The sequence below is a fragment of the Aquarana catesbeiana genome, linkage group LG10 (assembly GCF_042186555.1).
Source record: "Aquarana catesbeiana isolate 2022-GZ linkage group LG10, ASM4218655v1, whole genome shotgun sequence".
NCBI lineage: Eukaryota > Metazoa > Chordata > Amphibia > Anura > Ranidae > Aquarana > Aquarana catesbeiana.
Genome location: NC_133333.1, coordinates 132,613,600 through 132,631,622, shown reverse-complemented (window position 1 = coordinate 132,631,622; position 18,023 = coordinate 132,613,600). Strand labels below are relative to the sequence as shown.

Here is an 18,023-nt window from a genome sequence, read left to right as displayed (position 1 = left end):
TGTCCTTGTTGGAGAGATTTCTTATTAATTCATGTCCTAACATTGACAAAGACAACAATATAAATCTGATAGAGACTCTAATGCTGGACATACACTATACAAAAAATCAACTGAAATTCAGTCATTTAGACAGTCCGTTCGTTTTTCAGCCAGTTAATGGGCACAAAATCGATAATCGTTGGGACGTTTTTGAGCCAAAAAAACGAAGGACAAGTTTGGAAATTTTCTGCCGAACGAACGATAAATTGAAAGGTTAATGTGTTTCCCCTCCGAACTGTTTGCACTAGGTAGATGAAAAAAAAAGGAACAGAAAATTCAATCATTTATGTCCACTGAACGATTTATCGGTCATTACATGATGGTACTATCGTTTGCGCTCACGGCCGAATGTTCGTTTTTCAAAAATGGGTTCGGCCAATTTTTCATATAGTGTATGGCCAGCATAATCCTTCCTCATTTCATCCAAAACTATATAAACTAATAAAATGTCTTGTGTGGAGTTGGGCAAAGACAGCATGAGCTTATAAATTGATTTCTACACTATTTCGGTTCCACACACTTAGACCTTATTGCCAAAACCGAGCACAGTGATGTCTGCGAAATTGCAGTGAAATGACTGATTTCTCCACCGCAAAAATTACGCTTAAGTTTAAACTCTTTATTTTAGTGCCATATTTTTATTCTTAGTTTATTTCTTGTAATGTTCTTTGTACTTGTGTTGTACTTCTTTTGTTGTGTATTGATCTTTATGTGTGAATTGTTGCTTTAGATTTTATATTACTTTTATTTGGGGGGGGGGGATATAAAATAATGTAATGTGGTGCCCTTTTTGGACACAAGAACAGGTCCAGGATAGTTAAAAGGAGCTTTAGTACTCTCAGGGGTTATTCAAAGCCCATCGCCTTTTAAAATCCACCCTAATTTCACCTTACCATTGACTCAAATGCATTTTAAAATTATTATTATACAGGATTTATATAGCGCCGACAGTTTACGCAGCGCTTTACAACATTAGGGCAGACAATACAAGTACAATACAATTCAATACAGGAGGAATCAGAGGGCCCTGCTCGTTAGAGCTTACAATCTAGGAGATAACGGTTAATTTCACAGATGTCTGATGGCTTTTGCTAAAATTTCCAGGAAATGAAAACTCTGAATTTTGCTCACCCTTACTTGCTACGTATTCTGTGTATCAACCAATAAATAGATCAGCACAAATTATGGAGATATTTTTTGTCACTGACATTAACTCTGACGCCGTACAGTTGTCTTATACGGTGACACATATTCAGACTAGGGAGGAAATGAGAAATCTTACTTGATGGAGCCAACACTAGGCCAGCGTCTGCCTAGCTTGGCAAAGTGCTTCTTTGGAGAATTAATCCAGAGGCCCACAGGAAAATGTAACTTCCCGAATCTGGGACTTCCTTCCTTTTTCTCTTCGTGAAACATTGTAGAACCTTTGCAGAGCTAGGGAGAAGAAAAAGTAAAACTTACTATGAAAGTAAAGAAAATGTCAAAGTAATTGCAGTACCTACACATTATTAAAATCTGCACAAAGTCTTTGATACACCAGATGTACTTTATTATGCGATTATTGATCTCTGAAACGTATGAGATTAAATAACAATACCTCAAAAAAAAAAAAAACTGACAAGAAACACCACTGAAGTCAAGCAGTCAGTAGAATATACTTTAAAGTAATAGCAGCACAGTGGCTTAGTGGTTAGCACCTTTCCCGGTCAGAACACTATCTACATGGCATTTGCATGTTCTCTCTGTGATTGTGTGGGTTTCTTCACACCCTTCAAAGACATCCTAGTAAATTGGCCCTTGTGTGTACGTGTAAGTTAGCATGTGAGATAGAGGACCTTAGATTGTAAGCTCCTTGAGGGCACAGACTGTTGTGAATGTACAGTATATTATGCATAAATTGTCATTACTATTTAAAGACCTGTAAACCCACCCACTAAACTTTCATATAGGCTTTACAAGTTAGTGTAAGTTGAAATGTATAAATGTTTAAATTCATTATAAATATAATACCTGTTGATCAGCGGCGGTGTACATGATCATGTGATGGGCCCATTACCTGAAGACTCTATGCTATGCTTAGTAGCATTCAGCGTGAATGTTGCCAGAACCCTTGTCCCTGAATGCAAACCTGTATCCAATTTCGGTCAGGGGTGCTGTTTACACGTAAACAATTGTGTGTTGGTAATTATATGGAATCAGTACCAGTGTCGGCCATTGATTTATGCCTAATAAACACCAATGCCCTACAGACCTCAGACTTTTAATCTGCATACTATTACCTGGTTTTATGAATACCTTTAATTTATTTTTTTCCATAAGGTTTTTGTTGACAAATAAAAGGCTTACAGGCGTAATAACATGTAAAACAGAGTTACAAAAGACATAGGTTTGAAAAATGCGTTTTGATGTTATCATAAACATAGACAGTGCAATACTGTGATATATCAAAAACATTAGGAAAAACAAGGAAATGCGTAAACTTGAATATGTACCCTTACAGGGTTAGGATAAAGCTCAACGAGGCTAAGATTTTAGGAGGTCGGGAACTAGAGACAGTTACTAATCTCCCTATTATTTTGGGGTCGATCTCAGATACTGTGGGATCTAAGTGCTGAGAGTGACACTTAAAAATGGAGATGTCTTGGGGCTCAGAAGGTCTGAGGTGTGGGTTGTGTTAGTTGTTTGGGGTCATTCCTGACCTGGGTTCAATTTTTTGACGTTTGTTTGAGTGTTTATTATTAAATTTATTAATTGGAATGAGATTGTTGTGGGCTTGTAGGTTTATTCACAGGGTAGAGGGGAGTAGGAGTAATAGTGAGTGTGGTCATGTTGGGGTATGATGGTTTCCTTATGCTGAGTTTATGTTTGTTAAATGCTTTAAGTTCAATGAATGAGAAGGTCTCTGTATGAGAGAGGAGAGGCAGGAGGCATAGGGGGATGGTAAAGGGGGATGGTAAAGGGTGAATGGAGTGCGGGGTGGGAAGCAGGATAACTGGGGGTGGAAGGAAAGGGAGGGGAATAGGGGAAGGAGGGATCTATCTCTCTCTCCTTCCTCTGGGATTGGGAAATAAGGGGGGGGGGGGGTGGATGAGGGTTAAGATGTGAATTAACTCCTGAAAGAGGTATGGTGACTCAAAGTGAGGATATGACTGTTTTTTGATGTTAGTGTTGATCATGGTATAGATGTGAGTTAGGTCTGGGTTGAATACCTTTTATTACGTTGAATTTGAAATTGTCTGTGGAGACTAGTGATGAATATCCTGGCCTGTGCATCCACTGGCACTAGTCTGGATGTGAAGTAGGGCAAGGTGTACATAGTACGTATATGTATTACGTGCCTATTTGATTACTGTATTTTTACCTCCCAACATTAGAAGTTGAGAAAGAGGGACACCTTGGAGGGGGGTAAACATGCAATGTGTATAGCGTGCCGTGGCAACAAGTGGGCGTGGCTACATAATGCTGAATAATGGGCTTAATGTTAAGAGGCATGCACATGCAGGTTTGGCAATCAGTTTGGCACTGTTTGTGACCAGAAAAAAAAAAAAAGTCCCGAGAATCTTGTCTGATAAATCCAAGGGCAGCTTTTCTCTTTAGATCCTATTCCACTGAATTCTTAGAAGGAGTTGTTTTTTCAGAACAGTCTGATTCCTGCTATTTGGGAACTATCAGAGAGAAAGAAAAAGGTGCTACTACCCCAAACTGTCCAAAAGTCCTCCTGAGCTGTCGGGTGCAGGATAGGCAGTCGCTCAGCTGCCAACACGATAAATTGTAGAAGATGATCCGCAACTCCATACATGCTCTTAAATATCTCTAAATGTATTGATACTCCATAAAAAGACAAATAGGTACAGCAGATGTTAACACGTTTCAGCCATGACAGCCTTCATGACTGAAACATGTTAACATCTGCTGTACCTATTTGTAATTTATGGAGTATCAATACATTTGGAGATATTTAAGAGCATGTATGGAGTTGCGGATCATCTTCTACTAATTGGGAACTATACATTATTTACCATACAGTATTCCACTCATACAACCCACTATGTAGAGGACATGACACATCCTCAAAGTGATCATTGAGTTTCCCTTCCACAACTTTTAAGGTGTTCACAAACATTATGATTATCTACAATTATTTTTTTCATACATAATATATTTATTAATTTGAATTGTACCTTCACTTCTGATAATCAAAGTATATGATCAATGATAAACTGCAGTGGTTCCCTGTGCAGAAATAAGGTTTGTACTTCCTTTCAGTGCCAATATCTGTTACCTGGCCTTCTGAAAAGCTACTGCTAATGCCTGCCTTTGCCGCAGTCTTGATGGGTACCAATCTCACACCCTCCTTTGAGTCCCAACTGCAAATCTTCCACCTGCAAGTAAGTCCCACCTGCAAATCTTCCTATGGGGACTTTAGTTCTGATAGCCTGGGCATTCCCATAAGATTTCCTTAGCTACTGGGATTTCCTTTCACTTCCTGTTTAGCTATGGGACAGGAAGTGAAGGCAAATCTCTCCAATGGGAGAAAGATGGCAAAAATAAACCTTACAGGGGTTGTAAACCTCCCTTACTCTTTCCAAAATATAAAAAATGTTTTGCCTATAGTTCTACTTTAAGCTCCAGACACAACCTGTTATAAGGTGATCAATCTGTCCCTGTCTGTCACAACAGGAAGTGAAGGTAAATGTCTCCAACAAAGCCCATAGAAGTAGTAAAAACCTTACAGGGGTTCTAATTCTTCCCCACTCTATCCAAAACGAAGAAAAAAAATGTTTGGCTGGACAAACACTTTGCTCTGGCCATAGTCAATTTACTTACAATGTAATTTTACAATCTAGGGCAATCTGGTTATTTCTCTTATTCACTTGGCAGGGTGAACAAGAGAAATCTGCAGTGTATGGCTAGTATAATAAAAGTCATTGTGAACATACAGTGTTATAGATACTTTCTAATACAGATATAACTATATAAGTACTATAACTGCTCTCTTATCTTTTTTACAAGGTCAAAGAGTTCTGTCATGTGATCATGCAGCTCTTCTACCTGATAGTGGGGGGCAGGGTTAAAGAACACTGTGCAGACACACAGCATGCCCTTATTCTATAGTCTGTTCAGCTTAAGGCAAGATGCAGGCAGTGCTTGAGCAGGGGGCATGTTCAAGAGGTGGGCTGTGATTGGGAGGGGGTGTGCGCCAGAGGCAGGCTGTATTTGGTTGGAGGGTGTGATGGCTCAACAAACCACCCTATACAGGCATGCTGTGTGTCTGCATAGTGTCTTGTGCTTCTGAATGGCCAGGCAAAGGATGCAAAATGATCACGCAAAAACAGATCAGCTTCTGTGCTTTGTGTGGTCAGTTTAGAACTAGGGAAGAAAGGACGCTGGCAGGATCAACCAGGTATTTCAGACATAAGACGTACAATGCCAATTCCAAAAAAGGACGATGTGAAAAATCTACATAAAAACAGAATGCTTTGATTTGCAAATTTAATTAACCCATATGTTATTCACAATAGAAAATAGAAACATAACAACATAAATGTTTAAAATAAGAAACTTTAAAATTTTCAGAAAAAACATAAGGTAATTTTGAAATTGATGGCAACGACACATCTCAAAAAAGTTTAGACAAGGCAAAAAAAAAGCTGGCAAAGTAAGCAGTACTAACAAGGAAGAGCTGGATGAACATTTAGCAGCTAATTGGGTTGGCAACATGTCAGTAAAATGATTGGGTATAAAAAGGATCTAAAAATTGTGAAATCATTTCAGAATAATGTTCCTCAACATAAAATTGCAGGCTTTATATATACACTGTATTATCATCTACAGTACATAATATCAAAAGATTCAGAGAATTTGGAGAAATCTCCGTGTGCAAGTGACAAGGCCGAAACACAATATTGGATGCCCGCTGCGATCTTCGTGTCCTCTGGAATACTTAAAAAAAATCCCTGTCTTTAAAAACAGTTCGCCATGCCATCCAAAAATGCAAGGTAAAGCTCTGTCATGCAAAAAAGAAGCCATATCTGAATGTAATCCATAATGTTGCCATTGTCTCAAAGCTTATTTAAAATGGTCTGTTGCAAAGTGGAAAACTGTTCTGTGGTTAAACTAATCAAAATTTGACATTCAGTTTGGCAACCATTGGCACAGTGTCCTCCAGACTAAAGAGGAGGGAGACCTTCTGACTTGTTATCAGAACGCAGTTCAAAAGCCTGCATCTATGATGGTATAGGGATGCAATAGTGCCTATAGAATGGGCAGCTTGCACATCTGGAAAGGCATCATCAATGCCGAAAGATATATCCAGGTTTTAGAGCAGCATATGCTCCCATCCAGGTGACATCCTTTTAAGGGCAGGCCTTGCATATTTCAGCAGGACAATGCTAAACCACATACTGCATCTATGACAACAGCATGGCTTTGTAGTCGAAGAGTCCGGGTGCCTAACTGGCCTGCCTGCAGTCCTGACCTTTCACCAATTGAAAATATTTGGCGCATCTTGAAAGGAAAAATACAAAAAAGAAGACCCAGGACTGTTGAGCAGTTAGAATCCTATATCAGGCCAGAATGGGACAGCATTCCTTTCCCAAAACTCCAGCAACTGGTCTCCTTAGTTCCCAAACATTTACAGAGTGTTGTTAAAAGAAGAGGGGATGCTACACCACGGTAAACATGGCTCTGTCAAAACTTTTGAGATGTGTTGCTGTCATCAATTTCAAAGTTATCTTATTTTTTTCTTGACCACTTCCCGACCGCCCACCACAGATATACTGCGGTAAGGTGGCCGATCTGTGCCAGATCACATACCTAGTAAATCATCTGAAAAAGGTGGAAAAGGTGAGCGTTACCATTAGTCCTGTGTCATGCCAACAGTAAAGCATCCTGAGACCATTCATGTGTGGGGTTGCTTCTCAGCCAAGGGAGTGGGCTCACTCACAATTTTGCCTAAGAACACAGCCATGAATAAAGAATGGTACAAAAACATCCTCCAAGAGCAACTTCTCCCAACCATCCAAAAACAGTTTGGTGACCAACAATGCCTTTTCCAGCATGATGGAGCACCTTGCCATAAGGCAAAAGTAATACCCAAGTGGCTTGGGAAACAAAACAACGAAATTTTGGGTCCATGGCCAGGAGACTCCCCAGACTTTAATCCCATCGAGAACTTGTGGTCAATCCTCAAGAGGCAGGTGAACAAAAAAACCCCACAAATACTGACAAACTCCAAGCATTGATTATACAAGAATGGACTGCCATCAGTCAGGATGTGGCCCAGAAGTTGATTGACAGCATGCCAGGGCGAATTGCAGAGATCTTGAAAAAGAAAGGTCAACACTGCAACTATTGACGCTTTGCATAAACCTAATGTGATTGTCAATAAAAGCCTTTGACACTTATGAAATGCTTGTAATTATACCACAGTATACCATAGTAACATCTGACAAAAAGATCTAAAAACACTGAGGCAGCAAACTTTGTGAAAATTTATATGTGTGTCATTCTCAAAACTTTTGGCCAGGGCTGTACAGCGGCTCCGACCTAAGCTGTCAGTTTATTTCGTTCAACCTAATGGGTTGAACGAAAAAAAAAAAATGAGTAGTGTGTACTAGGCTTTAGGAAAGTACAGATAAACCATATCAGCACTGGTAAAGAAACAAGCAGTATTTCTTATCTTATTATTTTGTAACATAGGTAAACTTAACTGTTGCCAATGTGTGAGGAAACAGGCTGGACAGCAGACGTAACAATGGACTATCAATGAGGAAGTGAAGAAAGAGCTCAGAGATCCATTCTAAATTACACATAATATACAGACTGTTATCTATCCTCCTGTTCCATAGAGCAAAGAGTCCTACTGGTAATTATTATATGGGATATTCATATATTTCATGCAATTATCTTATAATTTTTCTTGACCACTTCCCGACCGCCCACCACAGATATACTGCGGTAAGGTGGCCACTCTGTGCCAGATCACATACCTAGTAAATGATCTGACACTCCCGGGTCTGTGGCACGGACGCGCACTGCTAGAGACCCGCTGCCGCTCTAATCACACACAGCAGGAACCCAGTGGGTGCCGCAGACTTGATGTTCGCCGGCACCGGCCAATTTTACAGTACGCAGGCAGAACGGCGATGTAAACAAGGCAGATTGCCATTCTGTCAGTAGGAAAGGTATTGATCCTGTGTTCCTGCATGGATCAATGCCTTTCCATAGTAAAAGCACCTCCCCCACAGTGAGAAAGCACAGGCTAGGCACACAGTTAACCCTTTGATCGCCCCGGACGTTAACCCCTTCCCAGCCAGTGTCATTAGTACAGTGACAGTGCATGTTTTTTTTAGCACCGATCACTGTATTAGTGTCACCAGTCCCCAAAAAGTGTCAAAAGTGTCAGCTAGTGTCCGATTTGTCTGCTGCAATATTGCAGTCCCGCTATAAGTCGCTGATCGACGCCATTACTAGTAAAAAAAAAAATATCCCATTTGTAGACGCTATAACTTTTGCGCAAACCAATCATTATACCCTTATTGGGATTTATTTAACAAAAATATGGAGCAGAATACATATTGGCCTAAATTGATGAAGAAATTAGATTTTTTTCAATTTTTTTTATTGGATATGTTTTATAGCAGAAATGTTTTATATTTACATATATATATTATAATAATGCATAATATATATATTAATATTTTACATGTTGTATAGCAGAAAGTAAAAAAATATTGTTATTTTTCTTCCAAAAATTTTTTTTTTTTTTTTTTTGTTTATAGCGCAAAAAATAAAAACCACCAAAAGAAAGCTCTATATGTGGGAAAAAAGGACATACATTTCATTTGGGTACAGTGTCGCAGGACCGCGCAATTGTCAGTTAAAATAACGCAGTGCCACATTGCAAAAAATGGCCTGGCCATGAAGGGGGTAAATCTTCCAGAGGTCAGGTGGTTAAAATGGTACATTTTCTCAGTTTAAACATTTGATATGTTTCATGTTTTCCATTGTGAATCAAATATGGGTTTGAGATTTGCAAATTATTGTATTCTGTTTTTATGTAGATTTTACACAGTGTCCCAACTTTTTGGAAATTGGGTTTGTGCATGAAAATGATAGAGACTATGATTTATAAAATACACAAAAATAATAATTTAGGGTTACACACTTTAAGATCCAAACAGGCAGGCCCTTGCCCTATACATTTGTTTCTAGATCTAAAGGAGATCAGCGCTGACCAGAGTGTTCTGGTGAAGGGCCGTCCCCCTGTCAGAACACAATAGCACAGTAGGGGAGATCACTGTACTAAAATCGGATAGTTCGTACAGCCGTGGCCAAAAGTTTTGAGAATGACAAAAGTCTGCCTCCTGAGTTTTTATGATGGCAATTTGCATACAGCGCAGAATGTTATGAAGAGTGATCAGATGAATTGCAATTAATAGCAAAGTCCCTCTTTGTCATTAAAATGAACTTAATCCCAAAAAAATATTTCCACTGCATTTGTGAAGAAGGCTTCAGGGCACCCAAGAAAGTCCAGCAAGCGCCAGGACTGTCTCCTACAGTTGATTCAGCTGCGGGATCGGGGCACCACCAGTGCAGAGCTTGCTCAGGAATGGCAGCAGGTAGGTGTGAGTGCAGGTGAAGACTTTTGGAGGATGGCCTGGTGTCAAGAAGGGCAGCAAAGAAGCCACTTCTCCCTAGGAAAAACATCAGGGACAGAGTGATATTCTGCAAAAGGTACAGGGATTGGACTGCTGAGGACTGGGGTAAAGTCATTTTTTCAAATGAATCCCCTTTCCAATTGTTTGGGGCATCTGGAAAAAACCTTGTTTGAAGAAGAAAAGGTGAGCGCTACCATCAGGACTGTGTCATGCCAACAGTAAAGCATCCTGAGACCATTCATGTGTGGGGTTGCTTCTCAGCCAAGGGAGTGGGCTCACTCACAATTTTGCCTAAGAACACAGCCATGAATAAAGAATGGTACAAAAACATCCTCCAAGAACAACTTCTCCCAACCATCCAAAAACAGTTTGGTGACCAACAATGCCTTTTCCAGCATGATGGAGCACCTTGCCATAAGGCAAAAGTGATAACTAAGTGGCTTGGGAAACAAAACAACAAAATTTTGGGTCCATGGCCAGGAGACTCCCCAGACTTTAATCCCATTGAGAACTTGTGGTCAATCCTCAAGAGGCAGTTAAACAAAAAAAAAGTCACAAATACTGACAAACTCCAAGCATTGATTATACAAGAATGGACTGCCATCAGTCAGGATGTGGTCCAGAAGTTGATTGACAGCATGCCAGGGCGAATTGCAGGGATCTTGAAAAAGAAAGGTCAACACTGCAACTATTGATGCTTTGCATAAACCTAATGTGATTGTCAATAAAAGCCTTTGACACGTATGAAATGCTTGTAATTATACATCAGTATACAACAGTAACATCTGACAAAAAGATCTAAAAACAATGAGGCAGCAAACTTTGTGAAAATTTATATGTGTGTCATTCTCAAAACTTTTGGCCAGGGCTGTACAGCGGCTCCGACCTAAGCTGTCAGTTTATTTCGTTCAACCTAATGGGTTGAACGAAAAAAAAAAAACGAGTAGTGTGTACTAGTCTTCAGGAAAGTACAGATAAACCATATCAGCACTGGTAAAGAAACAAGCAGTATTTCTTATCTTATTATTTTGTAACATAGGTAAACTTAATTGTTGCCAATGTGTGAGGAAACAGGCTGGACAGCAGACGTAACAATGGACTATCAATGAGGAAGTGAAGAAAGAGCTCAGAGATCCATTCTAAATCACACATAATATACAGACTGTTATCTGTCCTCCTGTTCCATGGAGCAAAGAGTCCTACTGGTAATTATTATAAGGGATATTCATATATTTCATGCAATTGCATTGGTGGCCGTATATACTGGTAGTTTTTGTAAGACTCCAGGGAAATTTGTTGGATGGAATTGCTGAGTAGTTTATTATGACAGGATACAATAGACATAAAAATGCATGAAATCATAGAATAGTAAAATATTTTGTCCTTAATAAACAGATTTTTCCCTGCAGTGCAGATAATGCTGTTTTGCACCACTGAAGATTTAGTCCTCATGCACACGGACCTTTTTACAGCTGCTTTTTTGAGCTTTTTTTGCAGCTTAAAAAGGCCTGTCTATGTTAGTCTATGGCTTCATGCCCACCTAGGCGTTTTTGAGCTGCAAGTGGCATAGGCGTTTTTAAGCTGTAAAAAAAACCCCAGGACCAGTGGGTTCTGAAAGACGTTTTTCAGCTGTAAAAATGCTCTAACGCTGAAAAACGCTCAAAAACGCTCAAAAACGTCATTCACCAACATTTTTTGATCCATTGAAAAAAAAACGCTCAAAAACGCTCAAAAACGCTATTGCAAAAACGCTGAAAAAAGCTGAAAAAAGTTTAAAAAAATCACTGCAAAGATACTGGCGTTTTCATAACGTTATTTTAACAGCCTGTGTGCATGAGGGCTAATGGTTATCCATAAAGAAAACACGTACTTAAACATATTGCTGGTCATTGCTGAACTCCTTCAAAAATTCCTAGTTGCCTGGCTTTCTGTGATTTAAATACAATAGGCAACCTGAGCTAAATATACAGCAAGTCAGGTCAGAGGTACGTCAAAATTTATGATCTGCATACTAATTCCATGCCAGGGGCTCAGAAAATAATGAAGCTATTGGATCAACATGTTAGCCAGCCAACCTGAAATTTTGAAGAGAGACCTTTAATGATAGCCTATACATCTCTCTCAGTAAAAATTCCCTTCAATTTAAAAACTTTGGCATATGCTATATATTTTTAAAAGTATTTAAATGTTTTACCCCATGTAAACCTGATGTTTCAGTTCTGGATGGATGCTAACAGGATAAATATCCCACTGGCTTCTGATATCTTTCAGGAATTCTGGAGGCAACATCTCTACATCTAAGTCCCAGAACAATAAATTTACTGTAGGGGGATCTTATTCCTCCTATTTGTTTTATGCAGGGCACAATGTTGCAGTTTAAGTAAGACTCCATGGTGAGGGGTAGCTGAACTAAAAACTCCAGCTCAGAGACTTTTCTGCTGAAGTCCCGAAAAGACATAAGGTAATAATGTTAGATTCAGTCCATATATAAGGGACATATCAGTGGGACTAACCATTTAACAACTTAGTCTCATACAATCTAGTTAATTTCTATCAGAAGGCAAGGTGACAATGTATATGCTGCTTTAGGCAACATGAAAGCCACCCTCATTTAAAGGGGTTGTAAAGGTAAAAAATTTTTCACCTTAATGCATTCTATGCATTAAGGTGAAAAAACTTTTGACAATACCGCCGCCCCCAGCCCCCCCGTTTTACTTACCTGACGCCTCGAATCTTCGCTGCTCGTTCTCGTCATCTTCATTGCAGCTCAGCCTGGTCGCTGATTGGCTGCAGTGGATGGATTGAAAGCAGCGCAGCCATTGGCTCGCGCTGCTGTCAATCACATCCGATGACGCGGCGCGCCGGGGGGCGGGGCCGAGTGATACAGCGAGCGGCTATAGCCGCCGGCTGTATCACGGGAGCGCGCCCGCAAGCACTCACCACCATGCGAGGGAGCTCGCATTAAGGTGGTTAATGCTTGCGGGGAGGAGCTGAAACAGCCGCCGAGGGACCCCAGAAGACCAGGTTCGGGGCCACTCTGTGCAGAACGAGCTGCACAGTGAAGGTAAGTATAACATGTTTGTTATTTAAAAAAAAAAAAAATCTTACCTTTACAACCCCTTTAACTCAATACATTACAACTTAAAGTGGAACTTTAGTAAAAAAATTAAGTCCTGCTAGTTCACTTCAGGCTGGCCCCTTTTGCAGGTATAGCTATGTAAAACATTAAAAATAAATGCCTATACTGTTTATAATACAGTAATACACTCTCTCACCCTGCTTTGCACATGCTCAGTTGCTCTCCATTTTTAGGCACTGCCAAATTTGTAGAGGGTGATCTGCTGACAGCCTTCAAGTTAGATTAATCACTCCTATTCTTTACAGCCAAGAAAGCTGCTTCAGTTTGATCTACAACTGCCATGGTGCTGCACATGTGATCATTTATGACACAGCCATTTGATGGCTTGACAGTTTAGTTGAGGACACAAGCAAATGTGACATTTAGCAATCCTGGCATTCCAGGAACTTTTTTGAAACCGTTAAATTGATAGGTTCCACTTTATGATTTACAGCTGTTCAGGTGCTCTGGGCTTCAGCAAAATGGCAGACTCCAGCAAGAAGAAACAGGAACAATGCTGGAGGCAATTTACAGCACCTACTAATTTTGGTAGCATAGTAATGTAGAATGTATGTTCCTTGCTAAAAAAAAACATTTTTTATCAAGTTGTTACAGGGAAGGTTCCACTGCCATTGTTTTCTTTGGAAGGAGAAGGTGAAAGAAAGGATTAGAGCCCTAAGGCAATTTCACTGCACTTCCTGTCCCAATGACCAGACAGGAAGTGAGGAAACAAAGACGTTAATACAAAACCTGCCAGTGGTACTCCGCTTTCCCCACTCTACTTTTTAATTATCATGTTGATAATGTGATAAGGATTTTGCACACTTCCTGTCTCTGTGACCAAAAAGGAAGAGAGTGAAAAATCCCCTATGACTACAGAAACAAAAACAAAAACCTGGCAACATGTCTAACCTATATCAAACTATGTGCAAACCTGAAAAAAAAAAGTTTTGGAAGCCATACAAGTTACCATGACTTGGGATTTGAGGAATAAATGATAGAAAAAAGAAAAATAGATCCTTCAGGGGAAATCTGTTCAACAAGCAAACCCCAAATAGATCAGTGCTGAAAAAAAAATCTCAAAACTAATGGGTAGCAGTGATTGTGTTTTCCTAATACAAACTTCCATTTTCACTGATACTATACAATTGGCATCAATAACTGATGACTACAGTAAGATAAGCACAAAAGATAAAGTCATCATCGCATGTGTGTGTAACAATGCAAACTACAGGGCTTACATAATCATCAGCCACATAATATCCAATCCCAAATAGCTATTCTCCTAAAAAACGGCCATTGAAACATATAGGGCTCACTTCTCATTCAAGGCAATCAAATTATTATTATTTTTATACAGGATTTATATAGCGCCAACAGTTTAAGCAGCACTATACAATATAAAAGGGAGACAGTACAGTTACAATACAATAAAATACAAGAGGTTAAGAGGGCCCTGCTCATAGGAGCTTACAATCTAATAGGGTGGTACAAAAGGTTGTAACTGTGGGGGATGAGCTGATGGAAGTAATAAAAGTTTAGTTGGAGGCGTGATAGGCTTCCCTGAAGAGAGGAGTTTTCAGGGATCGCCTAAAGGCAGCCAGAGTAGAAGATAGCCAGACAGATTGAGGTAGAGAATTCCAGAGGCTGGGAGAGGCTCTGGAGAAGTCTTGGAGACAAGCATGGGAGGAGGAGACAAGAGAGCTTGAGAGCAGGAGGTCTTGAAAGAAGCAGAGAGGATGGTTTGGGTGATATTTGGAGACAAGTTTGGTGATGTAGCTCAGGGCAGAGTTATGAATGGCTTTGTATGTTGCTTTAAGTATTTTAAAATTAATTTGCTGGGTGATCGGAAGCTAGTGTAAAGATTGGAGGAGAGGGGTAGCACGCACTGAGCGGTTGGTAACGTATATGAGTCTGGCAGCAGCGAGGGGATAGCCTATGGAGAGGTAGGCCTATGGGAAGGGAGTTGCAATAGTAAAGGCGAGAGATAACAAGGGGGTGAATGAGTAGCTTGGTGGTTTCATTAGTTAAAAAGGGGAAAATTGTTACAGAGGTGAAGTCTACAAGCTTTACAACAATTGGATTTGGAGCTGAAAGGACAGGTCAGAGTCTAGGATTACACCTAGCACCCTGACAGGAGGGGAGGGATTGATGTCATGGAAGAGGGCATGGGTGGGAATATTACCAGCTCGGTTTTTGAGAGATTTCGTTTAAGGAAGTGGTGCGACATCCATGATAAAATGTCAGTTAGTAATGCGAGGGGAGACTGAAGCAGTGATGTGAGGAGTAAAGAGATAGATTTGGGTGTCATTGGCATAGAGATGGTATTGGAAGCCGTGGGAGGTTATCAAGTGACCAAGGGAGGACGTGCAGATAGAGAAGAGAAGGGGTCCAAGAACAGAGCCTTGGGGGACCCCTACAGAAAGAGGAAGTGGAGAGGAGGAGACAGAGTGTAGGTAACACTGAAGGAGCGATGCGATAGGTAGGAGGAGAACCAGGATAGAGCAGAATCTTGGAGGCCAAGGGAGTGGAGTTTATTGAGGAGTGGGTGGTCAACAGGCCAGGTCTAGTAGTAAAAGTATGGAGTAGTGGCCATTGGTTTTAGCAGTTAGCAAATCGTTAGTGAGTTTTAGTAGGGCAGAGTAGGGCAGTTTCTGTGGAGTGCTGCGAGTGAAAACCAGACTGTAAGGGGTCACGAAGGTTGTTTTCAATGAGGTACGAGCTAAGACGGTTGTAAACTAAGGTTTCTAAAAGTTTTGAGGTGAATGGGAGCAACGAGATGGGTCTTAAGTTGCTCAGATTGGTGAGGGCTTTTTTAAGTATGGGAGTGATCTGTGCATGCATTAGAGGGGAGGGGAAGGTGCCAGTAGAGAGGGAGAGATTAAAGATGTATGTGATAGAATAAGAGGGTGACCATAGTAGTAGTAAGGGAACAGAATCAAGGGGACAATTGGTTAGGTGGCCATCTGAGGCAAGTTTTGTAACCTCTTCAGTAGTAGCCAGCTCACTAAGGAAGAGCTGAAAACTGTAATATTAAAAACACACCTGTGCCTTCTATTTGCTGAGGAAGTCCTAGCACACACAGGAAAGGCACGCAGTTCCTTAAGAACATGAGGCCCCTAGAGCGCCCTTCAGTCGTCATAACTGTGTAATGTGGGCTGCCCAAATCTGTGACAGATTTTGCCAACTGCAACTATGAGCACCCGTGACTAATCAGTATCCAAATTAAATTACCATATTATTTAAATATATATATACATACATCAGTTAGTATCAACCTAAAAATCTGAATCTTACATCACAATTGTTCAAAAGTTTGGCAGACATTTGTTGGTTTCAGATTAGGGATCAGAGCTAAGTTGTGGACAGCTTAGGTTTAAATTACTTAAAATGTACATCCAGCCAAAAAAATTCTTGCTGGTTTTGGATAGAGTGGGACCCCTGCCAGGTTCTATCCAGGGCTCTGGTAAATTTCCCTCTATTTCCTGTCCTGCTGACAACATTTTACCAGACAGGAAGTAATGGGTAATCGCCAACAGCAACACAGACAGAAATAAAATATTTTATAGAGTTAAAACCCGTTAGATTTTTATTTCTGTTCCTCACTTCCTGCCTGGTAAAACCATTGTCCACGGGACCGGGAGCCAGAGGGAATTTCTTCGACATGTCACATGTATATCAGTGTTATCATTTACGCAATCGTTTATTGGAATTAAACTTACCAATTTGAATAGAAATCACAAGAGCCTTTATCTGATCAATTTTAGTGAGCCCTCAATTTCAACTCTGCCAAGCCAATCGACTTTGGATGAATTTTGTAGATAATTTCTGATCAAACATCTGTGTTTGTGTCAGAGAACCAATCATAAATAAAATTGAACAAATGATTGTTTCAAAAGATTGTATGCATTTAAAAATGATAGATCGTATATTTGGTTATTTTTTTTCGATTGCATTTTAATTGAATTGTGTGGACTAACATGCGTGTTGCATAATGAATCACTTGTTTGCGATCATTCATTTTTAAATCAATCGCAAATTGCTACATGCATTGCCACCTGTAGTCTAGAAAGCGGTAAACACCCAACAGGTTTTCTAACCCTTCTCTACTCTATTACTTTATTATACTAAATGATTGGTATATACAGGGGGAATTTCATTCTAATTTAAAGTGTATGCGATCCTCATCACATTACAGAAGACGAAGTTAAAAACTTTACAAATGTAAAGATACATGCGATGTTTAATTTTTAATGATCAGAGATTTTCCCGTGTTGACAAGTGCTTCAAATTTATTACAAAATTTAAAATTTTCTCTAGAACGCTTTCTCAAAAAGTGGCTAATCTAATGACGTTACTATGAGAATAATCTCAGCCATAATTAAACATATCATCTGAAATACATAAACTGATAATGTGGGAAAAAAGACAAATTACCTTTGGATTTATTGCAAGGAGAAGCGCTTTTTGTCACAGCGATTTCCCTCCTCTTAACGGAACGTCACTTTAGCAGTTGCTACTCATCTTTTCTTGAAGTCTGAACACAATTCTTAGATTCACTACAGACATCCCCATGGAGCGGAATAAAATCCAAGTCCTGTGCAATACAGCTCAAGTTTGCATTTTGACAACTAACATGACTAAAAACCCCTGGTATCTTATTGTAAAATCACTATATTAAAAATGTCAGTTTAAATAAATAAACTGATGTAATTACAGTAAAAGTTTATGGATCATTTCTCTTTGAAGCTCTATTTGCAGTCACAGCCAAATCCCTTTGGATTCTGATGTTCTTCAAAAAGGAGTTTCCCTTTCTGTCCCAGCCCTGGAAAGGCTGCCTGTGTGAAATCCAGTTTCCTTTGTTTTAACAAATTTCAAGCCCTCCCTTTCTTCCTGGGGTCAGATAAGATGAATATAACTCACGTATCATAATACATCACCATTCAGTAAAGTAAGAACATTTTTTGTTAATTTTGGATTTTACAACCTGAATTGAGCAGCACAGGACTTGTTGCATACAATGTTTATTCTCACTTTACATGCAAAGTCTCCCAACACTTTACTAATGACAGTAAATTTTGTGAGTCTCATTTGTACAAACTTGAAGAAAAAAAAAAAGAGGTTTCCTGTTATAACCAACAGACTACAGTTGTCATTTTTAAAGTTTTGGTCAGAAGATAAAAGTGAACAAAATCACTGGCACT

The 18,023-nt window shown here is 39.7% G+C and overlaps 1 protein-coding gene across 3 annotated transcripts in view; it reads right to left on the bottom strand.

The window, feature by feature from the left end:
- Nucleotides 1–17,653, bottom strand: part of RASIP1 (Ras interacting protein 1) — a 154,792-nt gene extending 137,139 nt beyond the window's left edge. For all 3 annotated transcript variants that reach the window (XM_073602677.1, XM_073602678.1, XM_073602679.1), the window contains exons 1-2: nucleotides 17,257–17,653; nucleotides 1,322–1,473 (exon numbers count right to left, since the gene is read on the bottom strand). In XM_073602677.1, the coding sequence (XP_073458778.1) occupies nucleotides 1,322–1,455 (134 nt within the window). In that variant the 5' untranslated portion in view covers nucleotides 1,456–1,473; nucleotides 17,257–17,653. The remainder of the gene's footprint in view (nucleotides 1–1,321; nucleotides 1,474–17,256) is intronic.
- Nucleotides 17,654–18,023: the final 370 nt, after the last annotated feature.